This window comes from Tachypleus tridentatus, chromosome 9 (genome assembly GCF_004210375.1).
Source record: "Tachypleus tridentatus isolate NWPU-2018 chromosome 9, ASM421037v1, whole genome shotgun sequence".
Lineage (NCBI taxonomy): Eukaryota > Metazoa > Arthropoda > Merostomata > Xiphosura > Limulidae > Tachypleus > Tachypleus tridentatus.
In genome coordinates this window covers 105871428-105887923 of record NC_134833.1, presented here as the reverse complement: position 1 = coordinate 105887923, position 16496 = coordinate 105871428, and the positions used below count along the sequence as shown (strand labels likewise).

General features: G+C 31.4%; 1 protein-coding gene across 7 annotated transcripts in view; it reads left to right on the top strand.

Moving 5' to 3' along the window:
* LOC143225970 (uncharacterized protein CG43867-like) overlaps nt 1-16496 on the top strand; it is a 129881-nt gene that overhangs the window by 78783 nt on the left and 34602 nt on the right. For all 7 annotated transcript variants that reach the window (XM_076456242.1, XM_076456241.1, XM_076456239.1 and 4 more), the window contains 7 exons: nt 2633-2724; nt 3329-3409; nt 4206-4376; nt 6433-6538; nt 8444-8556; nt 13214-13378; nt 15303-15520. In XM_076456242.1, the coding sequence (XP_076312357.1) occupies nt 2633-2724; nt 3329-3409; nt 4206-4376; nt 6433-6538; nt 8444-8556; nt 13214-13378; nt 15303-15520 (946 nt within the window). The remainder of the gene's footprint in view (nt 1-2632; nt 2725-3328; nt 3410-4205; nt 4377-6432; nt 6539-8443; nt 8557-13213; nt 13379-15302; nt 15521-16496) is intronic.

The window sequence follows — 16496 nt, the reverse complement described above, 5'->3', positions numbered from 1 at the left end:
AGTATGTATCGTATCAAAAATTATCATATTCTTGCACTAAGCATTAGATTTGCTGATAGATATTTACCTGTTCTCGCACACTTCCAACTCTTCCTTCCTCATTTATAATGTTCTTCTGTTTCTTGTGGGCCTAATACCAAAAATGAGGCTCATGTAAAGTAATACAGAGGGAGCCAGCTGCTCTAGGAGAGTGTGTAATGTTTCTATTGGTAGAGGGTTGTTGCATGCTAAATGAGCAGCTCAAACCTGTAGGATGTAAAGTCTAGTGCATGGAGTGAGGAAATTTCTTTTCAATGTGTTAGAGGGCAGTGGAAAATTGAGAAATGCTATTGTGTGAGAAGAAGTAAGTACCTATCAGAAATCAAAATATTGATTATTAACCTTATGGTTATGGGAATGAACCCACTTGGCTACTTCTTAAGTTTTTACTTTTTCACAAAAATTTCATTTTTCACGTTTTATTTTACTTTCCTATCCTTTAGTATTAAAACTTAACACACATCAACAGGCATGTACGGGGCTTCCTCAACAATGACACTTTAGCTACTGTCAGAACATTGGGACATTTGCCTGCTACACTAAGCCTGAAAAACTGAGGCAGTTTGGCTTATATTTGAAAAAAAATTATTAAACTTTTTTTATATATATTTCAAAACATAACTAACATATAATCAACTACAGTATAAAAGTAAACTAATTAAAATTTAATTGTCTATATAACTAACATTTATAGCTGAAAATTAATGCTTAAAGTGCTAGTGCAGATGCAAACAGCAACAATGCTAAAATCATTTAACAAGTTCTTTATGGTATTTAAAATGTGGTCTTTCTGTTGGTTACAAACATCTAGCTCAACCAAATATAATTGGCTGAGAAATTGCATCTGTATGTGTAGACAGTGGGCATGGCACCTGTCAAAAGTTCCAATAAATTTGATTCATTTTCCTTCCAGTGTTCCATTAGTGGCTTGAAAGAAGAATATGTAAATAGAGAAATCAATCTAGTTTTTTTTAAACATAGAAGTATAGTGTGTAGATATAACTATTTAAGTTACAAAAATAAAAAGTTTAAATTTTGTGAACTTGTGCAGCAAACTTTACTTTAATATTTCTTTTGAAATAATAGAATCAAAATTGAGATAATATAGAATTTTAAAATATAATGTAAATTTTAATACTAATTTCTTTGCTATATATATTAGTATATTTGCTTTATTGAATTTTTAATGCAACAAAGTAAAATTTCGTGATGTGCACAGTACTGGGGTTATACAGTTAAATGATGGTGAGAAAAGTATTTTCTTCATTCAAGAACGAAATTAAGGGTTAGGAGAATGCAATTTAAAATGAGAAGTAGAGATTAATGTTTAAGATACTGTTTCTTTCACTCAATTTTATGTAGATTTATTAGAAAATCTTCAATTCTCTTCAAATGAATTATACTGAGTTTTAGAATTATAGTTGTGATGTGGAAATAATAGGTTTCATACATAGTAAGTTAAGTGATAAGAACATTTTGGCTGTTACTTATAAGATATTAATGAATTGGAGAACTTGGACTCTAACCATGAATTCGGTTTATGGGACTAAATACACTTAATTCTAAAAATATCATGCATTGGAATTTTCTTAAATCCAACATTTCTGTCCTAAGTTATGGTTTTCAAAGTTGAAAAAAACCTTTATTTCATTAACAAAGAGATTGTTAGCAAACTGTAATGCCAGTTTTCCATCATTGGTAATTAAATAATCCAGGCAAGGCTCATGGACAGATTAGCAATGAATGATGGAACCTAGTCCAGTTTTCCTGCAACAGCTGTTAGTTCAAATGAATTTAAGAACATTTGTATAAACATAAATAAAATCATGACTTGTATCTCCAAACTGTATTAGGATATCGATAACTTTTGATGAAACTGTAATAATGAAATATCAAGCTAAGAAAGTTATATTTTTGAGATATAGATCATGATTTTATTTATGTTTATACGTATGTCTTTTAATAAACTCCAATTAAAGTTATAAACATTTGGATTCCATTTTGATAGCTAAGGGAACTGGCATTACATTGAATGACCACTATTAAGATACTTCCATACATTTGTAGAACACTCCATTTATTGAATGTATAAAATAGACTGCATTATGATGTTTAGTTGTATGAATGCAGATCTGATGATGTTTAATTTACAAAATAAGAGCAAAGATCTCCATGCAACTTTCAAAGAGGTGTGGTAATGGGTGTTTGTCCTATATTTTTTAAATGTATAACTTACAAGCTTCTTCAATTATTTTGAATAATTGAAGGCAATGTTCATTAGCCTAATAAAAATTTGAAAAATAACTCAATATTAGAGAGTTTATGGAAGATAAAACAAAAAATGTCTTTTTCAGTGAAGCATTATATTTGTCCCCAAATGGCTCAGTAGTAAGTTTAAGGAGGTGTAACACTAAGAATCATGTTTTTATACAGGTAGCTCATTGTGTAACTTTGTGCTTAACAATAAACATAAACATTTTTACTTTTTCACTGATATTTGTTAGTTTATTCTGTATGGTTTTCTTTATCATAAAGTGTGTAATTCTCTTACATCACAAATAGTTAAAAAATATATGTTTACATTTTTTTGTAGTTTTGCAAAAAGTTCTGCGACGTAGTACTTCAAACTTGATGCTCTGTAAAGAAGAAACACTCTTTCCAAATATTGAAGGTTGGCTTACAAAGGTAAGAAGATTAGATTGACTAATGTATAAATATAAAAAGACTGTTGTTAGCAATTCACCCAAATTAGGACTTCATGATTTTTAATTTTGTGTAACTTTACGTATTTGAGCAGAAAAAAAAGTTTTCTGCACATTTGTGATTAAATTGGTAGTGAATAGTTCACAAAAGATAGTTTTAAACATTTATATTTTCTCTAGAATTATCTTTTGTATTTTCTAGGATACTTAATAATCCCACTGATGAAATGTATGAACTGAACTTTCTTTTCACATTTTCTGCAAATGGTTTGTTACTTAGAATGAAAGTTAAAACAAATTATTATTGATTTTTGTATAAGCTCAATTATTATCATTGGCTGAAGCATATTTTTATTCCTATATTATAATTTAATTATAATGAGTCTAAATTAATTTTGATCTGGTATACTTAAAAAAAGAGCTTAAACAAACAATATTCTTCAGGTTGAATAAAACATTTGTGTTTAACTGAGATCTTTATCATTTACTTCCACTAATTTCTCCAGAAGTATGTATGTGATTTATAAGATAGTATTTTCTTCAAGTTTTAGAAAGTTACTTTTATTCATGCATTTCTTGAATCGCAGGTTGCACAAGGAGACTCACGTCACTGCTGGTGTGTTTTGAATAATCAAGTGTTATCGATTTTCAAGACACCTAAAGATACTGTGAGTACTAGCTATTAGTGTTAGGTTTGTAAATATTTGGTGTTATAATACTTGTCATTAAGCAAAATATAGCACTACTACTAATAATTATTTTAATGTCTTCTGTTACTTTAGTAAGGTTCATAATGTTTCTAAGCCTTATGTTAAAAGCTGTTGTTTTTTATTTGTTTCTGATATAATTCAGTTTTTAGTCTTAATCCCAAATTTTTACTTTACAATTGAATTACATTGTGTTAAAATTTTCTGATTTATTAATTACTCTCTTTAACACTTTTTACATGTTAAGAAATATGGAATGGTAGATAAGAAATTATTTTTTTTAGACTGCAGTTAATTTCTAAAGCCTCATTATGTTATGTTAAACATTTTTGACTTTAAAATCACTAGATAGAAGTAAAATCAAGTAGCATAAGTTTTAAAAAATCACTGTAAAAATTATATTTAAATAAAGGAACCAAGAACAAGATGGAAACAGTTGCTATTTTTAGTACTGTTGTACTTTTTTTACAACTGGTTAATGCAACACTGATGTTGCAGTTTTACCCTCAGTTAATCTTATAAATAATTTTGAAATATTTAATTAGTGACCTATAATTAAGGATGTCTCATGTGCTTTTGAGGGTATTGTGTCTCAATCTGCATTTACATAAGAAAATAATTAAATGTATCAAGTAAGATAAAGGTTTAAAAAAATGTCAAATAAGTTAAAACAATAAAAGTTACAAAGTTTTCAATTAGTACTAAATCAGGATATTGAAACATCTAGTTTTAACTGGAGCTTTTGTTATAACTGAAGAGTCCCAGTGGACAAATCAACCTGACAGATGCTCGTGTGCAAGCAGTCTATCCATCAGATTCAGACAAAGAAGGCCTTGCTGGGGTAATGGTCAAATCTCAGTTTACAGTGGGTATTTTCTTTGAAAATCAGGGACCAACGTATCTCCTTATGTCTACTAAGCAAGAGATGGTATGTAGTTTGTATATCTAATACACAGTATCTATTTTGTTAATCTTGATTTTAATAATAAGTAGATTATATGTAGGTCTTGGTTTAATCAACAAACAGATGTTTATTTATTAATTTTTTACCTTTACTCAACAAGTAGGAGTATTCTGCAGATTCTAGTTTAGGCATAAGCCAGAAGCATGTGTTATGAATGCCTTTTGTGGCAAAATGTACTTGTATTAAATTACATTTTGTCCCATAAATATTATATTTATTGTATTTTTAAACACTACATTGTTGTACAATTATTAATGGTTTTTCAAGAAATGCGTATAATAGTATTTGATACAACCCCCCACTCCAGTGTCACATCAGTATGTCTTCAGACTTTTAACAGTAAAAACTGTGTTCTCATACCTGTGGTGGGCACAGCATAAATAGTCCATCATGTAGCTTTGTGCTTAACTATAAACAAACAAGAGCAGTTGACTTAATAGTAGAACTCGATTGAGGCAGTCAGGGATACACAAACACATTAGTTACTGTAATGTTATTTATACAAGTCTTTCTTAGAGTAACAGATTTTATGGCATGAATGTATTTTGCTGGCAAAGAATGATTATGATTAATTATATTTATCAGAAGACAATAGTATTAAATTTATTGTATTTTTAAACACAACATTCTTTTTTCAGTCCTTTAGGGTTTTAGTGGAATCGGCCTCAAGCGCAGTCTGTCAAGTTCTAACTTGACAAACAATCAAAGATAGTGGTTTGTAATTGTTATATCAACAGTCAGGGCTCTTTTGCAAGCTCTAGTTTCAACTCTCACCCATTTTATTAACATTCAAGAATACTATATATGTTCTAGTTTAGTGAGTAGCTTAGGTTAACCAGTATAGGTTTAAAGTTAGTTTGCAACATTGGCTTGTCTATAGTTCTTAATTTAGTCAGCAGTGAGGGTTGTTCTATAGGTTATTAAAACAGTGCTAAAGACTGGTTTGTTAGTTCTAGTATAGTCAGTAACCAGGCTATGTGTATAGATTCTTAATTAGTAATTTGCCAGTGTTAACAAACAGTTGGAGATGGTTTGTAATTTTTCAACTACTAGTATCATTTCCTAGATTATTAATTTTGTACATTAAGCTAAACCATTTTAATGTTAACAAAAACTATTAATTTTTAAGATTACTACAAATTGATTTCTCCTACATGGCTAATAAATCTGGATTTTATTTTGTAACTTGTCTCATACTCTAGCATAAGGCAAACAGTGACATGTAGAATAGCATACAATATAATAAGCATAATGGAAATCCACATTGAACAGAGATAAAATTGGATTACTGAGAATATTTAAGTCTTATTATGTTTTCATAACATATTCTCCATAAAGCATCTTTGAATAAGTGAAAAAATATAGCACATCACAAATTGCTACACACACATAAGAAGAACAATGTTAAATAGAATGGTTTGTGATTGTATTTTCAATACTGTTACAGTAAAATTATTATGTTATCATATTATATTGTAAATTTTTAAAATAGCTATAGAAAAGTGGCACACTATTTAGTGACTTGTAGCACATTGGAAAAACTGTTCTACACAAATGAATGTGTGTGAATCTTTTGTTACTGTATAAACATGAATATGTGTGAATTGTATGTTAATCTGTGCTTTTATTGAATGTGAAAGTATTTTTATTTTGATAAATCTTTTTATTTTTGTATTTTTGCAAATTTTTTGTCAATTTGGTATTACAAAATATCCCTGTGTTGAATTGAATTGTGAAACTGCCTTCATATACTTCATATAATATAAGTATTTTTAAATCTTGTTTTTAGAAACTTTATGTAATCAATTTTCAGAAAGTTTCAGTCTTGCATAAATGTGTTCAGATAAGGCTTATTTCTTTTAATGTTTCCAGTGGTAAGTTCTCTATAATTTGTGCTCTTATGAATAAAACTTAAAAAAAGGCTTAGATGAAGAAGACTTATATTTTATCAATAACTGTGTTATGTTTATTCGAATTGTGCTAGTCTTTCATGTATTTTAGTTCCAATTTATCACACCAGGATGAATGGCTGTTCCACTTGACAGCTGTGTCTTCAGAGAAGAGTGTTGAGGGAACTTCATATGAACAACTTGTTGCTCGATTGATGGATATCGAAGGAGAACAGAGTATGATTATTTTCATGTAGCTTTAAGATGTTGCAAAAATAAAATTTAAATTTACTTATTAAGTAACTTTAAAAACCATTTGACATTTGAGACTAGTAGCATCTTGCACAGAGCAAAAAATAGGACAAAATGTAAAATACGTTAGTGATAACATGTATTTAAAGGGCTTATCAAATTTCTCTATATCAGTATCCTCAGTCGTCAGTTCCTTGGTCACATCATACCCTTGAAAGTCTGATTTGTGCCCACGTTATGCTCAAATATTATGAAAAAAGTGTATTTGAAGAACAATGTATTCCCCAGGAAATAATTGGGAATTACAACTTTATATCATACCTGGCTCACACCTGCTGTCTTTAGATCATCAGATGAATGAAAACTTTTGTCAGTAACTTAAAAGTAGTGGGAATAAATTTAGATAATTTAAAGTTATTAAATATTGTTGTTATTTATTTGTTAAAGAAGGGTTTAAACTTGTTTTCACTTGTAGCTGACAATACTTTCACTTGCAGTTCCCTTTGCTTTCTGGGTTTTGAACATATCAACAGAAAAATGATTAAATATTCCAACTAAAAAAATAATTTTTATTAACAGTATTTCAATTATCACAAGGCAAAATCACTGTTATGAAAGAATAATTATCCCCACTACTATCTGGTGGCTCAATTGTGTGTGTGTTTATAACACTAAAAATTGGGATTTGAAACCTGTGGTGGACAAACCATAAATAACTAGTTGTGTAGGTTTGTGCTTAATGCAAGCTAAAAATTAACTCTCTACTTTTTTTGAGAATCATACATCTAATGATTTTTTGTATAATCTGAAAGCAAATGATTGTTCATCCAGCCTTTTCAGTTAATGGACATTTGGTAGAGATTGTTTTGCAGTTTTATAGTTTGTGTTATTTGATTTCGGTGTGGAGTATGTCAATCAAAAAGTAAGGTTGAGTAACAACAATATTGCACACTTAAAGTCAGAGGCTGATAAAGTTCTGAAATATTCTCTACCAGTACCCTAAAAGAGATTTTTGCAGGACATATTTAGTGTCTGAATTGCTTTTTCTAAGAACGTCATATACATTCTAGGTTGGATTGAACCCCAGTGAGCATAGCAAGCCAGTCTATCCAGTTAGTTGTTTTAGCTCAAGGTTTTGACCAATTTAGCATTTTTAATGTAGGGGGCAGGTGTTACTATTCATTAAGCTGATATATAGAACCAAATTACATGGGTAGGTGTAATCACAAGTAGCCATTTTAAATGGTTCACAAAATTGTGCCATTAATGGTGTGGTATGAAGACATATTATCCATTTTCTTCTTATTTTCCATTTATTTTGAGTCTTTACAGCTTTCACAGAACACATGGTTCAGAATAATACCTGCTATGCCAATGTATGAGGATATTGTTATAAATATATGTGTTGTGCAAGAACGTAAACATAGCAGCATCTTTTGCTGGTAAGGCAAATATTACTTAGAGATAATTGCCTCCCATTTTTCATTGGCTGAATAGTTAATCATATATTTCAGATCACCTAGCCAATTACCAAATGTCTTATTGGCATAACACTGTATTGAAGGGGTGAATTGATATTATTTTATAACATTACAAGTTCCAATTCAATTGAACTGTTTTATGCAGTGAACTCAGTATAGTTTTCAAGATGTTGTTTAAAAGGATGATTTTCACATGGGTATTTCCTTATTTGAGCTTTGTGGAGTTGTCTTATACATGTGTAATTTTTAACAAGTTACTATAAAACTCAAATTAACTTTCTATAACTGTGTACCAAATTAACATAGTAATCAAAAACAAAGGAAACTGATGTTGAAAATAATAATATCAAATTCTCAAAAGTAGATGGTGTTGGTTCTGTTATTGGTAACATTTTATCAATTTTATCAGATAATGTCATTTGGAGGCATCCATTGTTATTGTACTCAAAAGAAAACCTAACTCAACCTCTAACGACATTACCCACTGAGCAGCTTCAAACCGAGGCAGGAAAATTATTTAAGGTAGGTTTTAAAGAGACATTTGTTCTATTAAAATATTGTTGACAATATGATATGTTACCTTCTTTCACAAAATAGCTTATCTCAATAAGTACTTCCCTCTGTTGGTGCAAATTTTAACACTCACCACTAACTTTCCACCTTCTACATCTGCATATCCACATGCAAATAATTATGCATTAGCTCTCCACCAATAGGGGCATAAAGTAAACCCTATTGTAAGCAGTTTCCTCTCCACATTTGACTCGTCAATAACTTTTCAGTTGGCAGTAGTACCATACAGAGGTGTGTTTTTTTTTTGCTTTCAAATTTGTCAGTGTTTTGCTTTATACTACAGACTTAGTTTTTCTTCAGTATTTTTTTTTCATTTTTTGATTATGAAAGGTTCCTTTTTGCAACTCTTCTTACTTTTAATATATTTGTTGTTTTTTGCTTCAGGTTTGGAATTGTCACTGCACTTGCAGTTTCAGGTAGTTATACCTGTTGCAGCTGCTACTGCTGCTGCAGTTTTCCTGACCACTACTACTGGAATGAGTACTCAATTATTCAATGAGAAATATTCATGTTCATGCAATCTTCACCACCACACAAGGAAATTTTTTTATGCTTGCTTCTAGGGTATCTGAAAGGAGGAACAACAATTTGAATAGCCTATTCCCCCCTTACTGAATATGCTTCCCAGTCATGTATGATATTGTAGGTTTTATCCAGTCCTTTTTCACCTTGTGTTGAAGTAATTAATCAGTTTTGTCTGTCTAATCATTATCCTCTGTTTCCTTTCAATATCAACCTGCCCTCATTGTTGAATAATCTGTGGGCCAATATTTAATGTTTCCTAATTTCAGTGGATTACAGTATTGGTTACTTGGTCCTGGTGTTAAGGCCAGTGGAGACTGGGCTTTTCCAATTTTGCCATTCGTGGACACCATTCACAATGGATCCATGGGCTCTACAAGTTTATTCAGAGGGTATATCCCTTTGCTTCCATTTCCTTCTCCTGTTGTCACTTCAACTTCTGTTTACCACTAGAGACTGCAGGAGACAGTTCAGGACTTACTTCAGAAAGAGGCCATAGAACTTGGGGAATCTTCTCAGCTGTGGTTTTACTCCTCTCTGTTAATTTTACCCCAAAAATTGGAAGATTAGCAACCAATTATAGATTTATTATCCCTGAACCATTTTCTGGTTGAACCCCAATTCATAGTGGATTCTTACTTAACCTTTGAATGGGTTTTCACTTCTGGGTTTTTGTATGACAAAGGTTGATGTGTTAGATATCTATCTATATATTCTTATCTCCTAGACATCTGGATTGTTCCTCTGTTTTGTGTATCAGGGGTATGTTTATTGGTTTGTGGCTCTACCATTAGGTTTGACCTTGGCTCCATATGCCTTCTGCTAAGTAGTCAGGTTGTTCACTTGACTGCTTCATGCCAGAATCCTTTGTTTTCTCCATTACATGGACAACTGCTACTTTTGGCTTCCTCTCAGGTCATACTTGTTCATACTTGGTTTCTTCTTCAAGAGGCTGCTAGACTGGATTGAATCATCAAGGTGGAGAAGTCGTTTCTCACACCCCTACAATGTCTGATGATTCATCTGGGTATGTTTTTCAATTCTCTCATCAGTCAATCACAGCCCTCTATTCATTTTAGGGATATGAAAGGTTTAATTCAGTCTATTGGCCTCTTCCTTCCCTACTGCATGAGATACCCTATTTCTTTTGGGGACATGGGCTTCTCATTCCTCTTGGTTGCACCTTGAACCTTATTCAGGATCCTTTTCCTGCTCTTATTTCCCTGCCTTCCTATCTGTAGGCTGACTTCACTTTGTGGTTGGATTGGACCAATACTACCATTAGAGTTCCTCCTCCACCTCCTTAAAATGGACTGTCATCTTTTTACAGATGCTTTTCTTTTGAGTTGAGGTGTATATCTCAACATTTGGTGTCGCTGGACACTGGACAAGTCATCCACACATTTCAGTATCTTGGAGTTTTTGGTAGCTCATTGTGCTCTTTCTTCATTTCTTGTTACATATTTTGTGATATTCAGTGATGGTCCACTACAACAATTCCACAGTAGTGTCTTATATTACCATTTGAGGGGATACTCAGTCATGAAATCTTTGTTTTTAAATGTTGAATCTCCTCAACTGGGTCTACAGTCATCACATCAGATTGTTAATATGCTATACTCCTGGTGCCCTGAATCTGGCCACAGACCAATTTTTTCAGTTCAGTAGGATTCTCCCAACAGAGTGGTCATTAGATCTGCAGGTATTTCAGGAGTTGTGTGCTGATTGGGGGACTCTAGATATGGATGCTTTAGTCACACATCTCAATGCACAATTTTCCCATATTTAGTCTCCCACTCCTCATCCTTTGAGAGAAGCTGTAGATGCTTTCAGCCAAAACTAGAATGGATGTTACCTGTATGTATATCTTCTTCTTTATCTCTTCCCAGGGTCTTTTTAATGGTTCAGATCACTTTGTGTCATGTTCTCTTAGTGGCTCCATTTTGGCCTGCTTGGATTTGGTTTCCACTTCTGCACAGGCTCTTGGTGCCATTTCCATTCTTCTTTGCTGTTGTCTTCCATACTTCTTTGTCAACTTCTTTCAGGTGGGAGTCATCCGTCCATTCAAGTCTTCTAGCTTCATACATGGCTTTTGTCTAGTTTCATGCTAGACAAAATAATTATATCACAGAATTAGATTGCACACACTGTAGAGATGGGGTGTTCTGTAGAAATGCCAATATTTCTCTAGTGGTCTTTTGCTTTATAAATATATTCATTCCAGACTGTACATTCATAAGTAAAGCAGACAGTAATTGCTGCCAACCTCTGATACTCTGTGGCATTGAGATTCTTTGTACCATAGACCTGATGTGCAATTTCCAGATGCCATTGAGTGTTGGTTGATTGACTCTGTCTTTGTGAGAGCTCTGCTCTTGAAAACAGGATTTCACAGTCACCAATTGCACTTTTTCCAGTCACGTAGTTCTCTGGACTCTGCAAAGTATTTTTCCACTATTTTCTCTAGTGGAGTATGGGAGTCCTTGCTACTTACCACCTCCTAGCTCCTGGGGTGGTGGAGTGTGGAGGTCTGTCTTCTTAAGTGATGCATCATATCACTCAGTTGAGAGTAGGGCGATGGCATTCTGCAGGTTTCAGTGGTATTTAGCACTTTCTACTACAGACCTGATGTACAGTTCCAGGTAGTTTAGATTTTGGTTGTAGCATTATGCCATATTAATATATATTTATCTGGCAGATTGCTTATTCACACTGTGGTATTCCTTCTCCTTCTTCCTATTAGCCTTTGGTTGTACATTCCTGCAGGATCTGGTGTTGGTTGGAGATGATTCAGCTAAGTAAATCCTCACATGTGTTCTGGCCAGTATTCCTCCTCCTCCCATGGACTAAATGAAAAACACCCAATTCTTCCAGGTTTTAAATTGATGATGAATTCCAGATTTGTTGTCCCTCTTCCTTCTGTTTTCTGGATGTTGGTTCTTGATTAATCTGGTATTACTTATAGCTGGCTGCAACATGTATTCCTACTTGTGCATGGTTGGGTATCTTCCACTTACTGCAGACTGGGAAAATCATACTCATTGCTACTAGATTTTGGATTGTAAATGTTACCAAACTGATGCTTTTCATCTTCCCAACTTTTGCTGCATTTCGGTTCATGGTGGATCAGGTATTTGTTGGGTTGGAAATACATGCAAGCATAGATAGATTTTGATATGGATGCTTGTTTTCTCTACAGATTTCCATTTAAAGGTAGAGGTAGGTGATCCTCTGCCTACCACAGTACTGATGTGCAATTTCAGATACCCCAATTATTGGATGAGGGCAAACTATTGCTATGGTTTGTTTTGCCCTTGGCATTTGACACCCAGAGGTCCCATTAATTGGTAATATGTATTGTGAGATTAATTGATGTTTTTTCCCTTTTTATGTTTGAAACACAGTCAATGATATTTTTGTTTTTTGTTTTCACGATCTCTCTTTGGGCACTTCCTAGAGGGGGATCAATTCCCCCATTCTCCATCAGTTCAGTGTGAAATTCTAGATATTTTATAAGTGGAGGTTAAGGTATCATATTGAAATATAACATCTTCCCAAAATGAAATTGTATTTCCAACATATACTTACATCATCTCACATGTCTTGCCCAGTCTTCAGATTTCCAGTGACATGTGGTATTGGTATTCTGAACAATTTTGAAGTGATTAATGAGTGCAAATGTAGAGAAGAAACTGGTGATAATAGTAGTTATGTTGTGCTCCTATTTACACATGAAGAAGTGGGTGATATAAGGCTAGTGGCAAGTATCGAAAATTTACTCTTTATTGCAGACGTTTTTCTTTTGGAAAAATTTTTATAAATTGAATTAAAGTATAATATTTTTTTTATTTAGGCAGTTTTCTGGTCAAATTTCAAATAGATAATTTTATGACATATTCTTTTTTTCCAGAGAATGAAGTATTTCTTTGTCTAGTGTGCTTGTTGTCAAAATGCACAATGTAGTTTGATCAGTCTTTTGTGGTTAGTTATTTTTTAGTCATTTCAGTGATTTACACAAATCATGAAATCCTTTATTCGTATACATTTCACTCATGCTGTATGCTTTTGTGTTTTCTACTCACAGTCCATACAATTGTTTACATCTGTTCCTCTTGATGCATCTGGCATTGACTACCATGTAGCTCTTGCCCAGAATACACTACAGCAGTGCCTAATCATCCCAGAATTGCAGAGGGAATTCCTTTGTCAGCTTATTAAGCAGACTTCACAGTGTAAAAAAGGAACACAAGTATGTAAGATTTATTTAAACAATTTTGTAATGTATGAAGAAACATGGTATTAATTATATATCTTTTAGGTACATATGAATATTATTTGGTGAAAAATATAATTAGCAGAAAGTTTCTCTAACATTTTTTGTATAGAATAATCCATGGAATAGGAGAGGTCATTTTAACAAACACTAATATATATTATAATTTGCCTAAAGTTCTTGTGACTAAGGCCAACCCAAAATGACATGAGTTTAAGTATTTATGCTAGATGCTCCTTTTTTTTTAATTTCTAATTTGGAAAGCATGTGGAAGTTAGTTTCTATTACTATGTAGTCCTAAAGCTTTCTTCTTTTTCTCGCAGTTCTTGTGTAGTGGATGTTCAGTGTATCAATTTATTCTTTTATTTATGGAATTTTAAAATGGTTATTAATGACATAATTGAAAAAAATGTATTTTTTAATGCTTTTGGCATGCTTCATTAATTAAAATTTAAGTTTTACAGTGATGGAATTTCACAATTTTTTTTTGCTCCTCATTAATCCTTGGTAAACCAATAAGAATTCTTTTAGTGCTTACTTATGATCATATTTCCAGTATTTTGACTGGTGTAGGCTTGAAATAAAGTAATAATATTATGTATAAAAAAAAACAAATATTCATCTGTTCAACTTAATTATGATGATTTCTGTTTATATTATATTTTTATGTCAACAAGTTAATCAATGGATAATTAATGCTTCAATAGCCTTTCTACCATAACTTTATTAAAATAGTTTAAGCATACAGTTGTTATGTTTATTGCTCATATACTAATATCTGTAAATTTCTTTTTAGGCAGAGTATCCATCTGGATAAGAGATAAAGCGGTTAATTTTACTGAAGCCAGTACACAATGATAAAAGCAATATAATTCAGTTTTTAAAATCAAATATTAAAATTTAATCTAGATGTTTAATAATGAAGATGGCAAATTAGCAGTTTGAATATAAATGTTATTATAAAGGAGACACAAATTCCCTTTTTCTTTCATCAGCACTTTCTGTGTAGTTTGTGTGACTGATTGTACTTGACTGTAATGCTGCCAATGTCTGTCAAATATCTACTTATGTATATACATTATTAAAAAAAATATTTTTGTTATTTTTTTGAACCAAGAATTATTACACATAATGGTAAGTATAATATGCTTTTAAATTAGTAACTAAAGCCTGATTGAGAACAAACTTCTCCATTGCATAAAATAAACTTTCTGAAATCTTGGTAAATAGGTGGGGCAGTGGTTCTAAAACAACTAATCTAAATGTTCTAGTGTCAAACTGTGTCAGAATAAATGAATACAGAACGACTGATTAATGGAGAAAGAAACTTAAAACTTATTTTCCCAGTTAATTAGTAATAAAAATATACAGAACCCAATTGTAATGAACTATAAATAATTTTTATTAAGGGACATTTTTGATATGTGATGAGTTATTTCATAAATATCATTGAGAGAAAACCTTTTTCACTTTCTATAAATAAAAAAAAATCCATTTATCAGAACAAATACGCAAAAATATTCTATAAATTAACTTGTCTGCATAATAATCAAAACGGAGAAATTACATGTTTTAGTATATTTTAAGTTTTTTATTTATAGTATTTTTAATTTTTACTTTAATACAGAAAAGAAATGGTCTTGTTACACTATTACACATATTGATGATATAGGTAAAAATGGGATGTTACAAAATTAACATTTTCATAATTATTGACAATGCTGAACGTATCATTGAAATACTATTGCTACAGCTGATTCTTACATTTTTTATCAATCAATAAAAATATATTTCGTAAAATGATTCTTTAACCATGTTAGAGTAAAGCTATTTGAAGTAATGTATACTACATTAATCCAAAAAGAATTGTAATTTTATATGTTAATTTTCTAATATTTAGCTAACACGAAGCTCTCTTCTGTGTAATGGTACTTCCCAGGATAAAGTTGTAATACCAGGATCCGAACAAATTGTTATAGAAGGTGGTGCTATAGATCCTCCACCATATGTCTTTATACAAGCTTGGCAACTTCTTGCTTTGGCAGTTTCACTGTTTGTTCCACTTGGTTCAACGTTGTGGCTTCTTCGTACTCATTTTAAAAGAAACTCTGACCCTAGGTGTGTAATATATATATATATGTTTATATATATGTGTATTTGCTTGTCTAATTGTTAATCCATCCACCAGGTTTCATTGTATAAATAAATTGTGTAGAAAACTCATTTTCAGTTTAAATATTTAATTTTTACATGGTTTTAGTGAGTTAACTAAAGTAAGTTACTGGTTGGGTCACAAAGTAAACTGTACTATGAAGAAATTAATTAAGAACACAAATTGCTTTTAGATTAAATTACTTTTTCATTAAAGTTAAACATGAAACAATAATTTTGTCTTAATAAGCAGAATAAAAAGTGTCTGTGTGTGTGTTGTTGCTTTATTCACATAATTTAGTTAATAAAAGTAAGTTAATAGTATTTCAGTTTCCAGATTAACATATATTCATACCATAAAATTGTTTAAAGTGTCCATAAAGTTATCATTTCATGCAAGTAATGTTCTTGTAATGAAGTATTATGTCTAAGTGAATAAGCAAATATCTTAGTGTTTTGAGTATGAAAACAAATTATGCTAATGTAATAATAGGTAGGCAAATAATTTGAAGAAGACATGTAATACCCAACGAACAGTTTAATGTCACAAGAACATTATTTGTAACCAACATTAACTTTACCCAGTAACATTACTATAATGTAACCATGGAACATTATTTGTTAATATTACTATGTAACACTGAACTAATAAAAAATAACCAAGAGATTTGCATGAAAAATAACACCACATTTGTATGCTGATTTCATTGTTTATTTTTCATATAATACAATCATCAGATAATATATTCACCAACTTTCTGCTCTTCATGTTTTCTGGTGTTTTGATTACAGTGCAAGAACTGAAATTTTTATTTGTAATTTGAAGACGTTTTTTCGTCTGTTAAGTTTCTTTTAAGTAATACATTTCCAGTTGTGAGTTTAGGTAGTTTTTCACATCTTTAAGTTTTGATATGATCTTCTACCAGGTCTTGCAAATATCAAA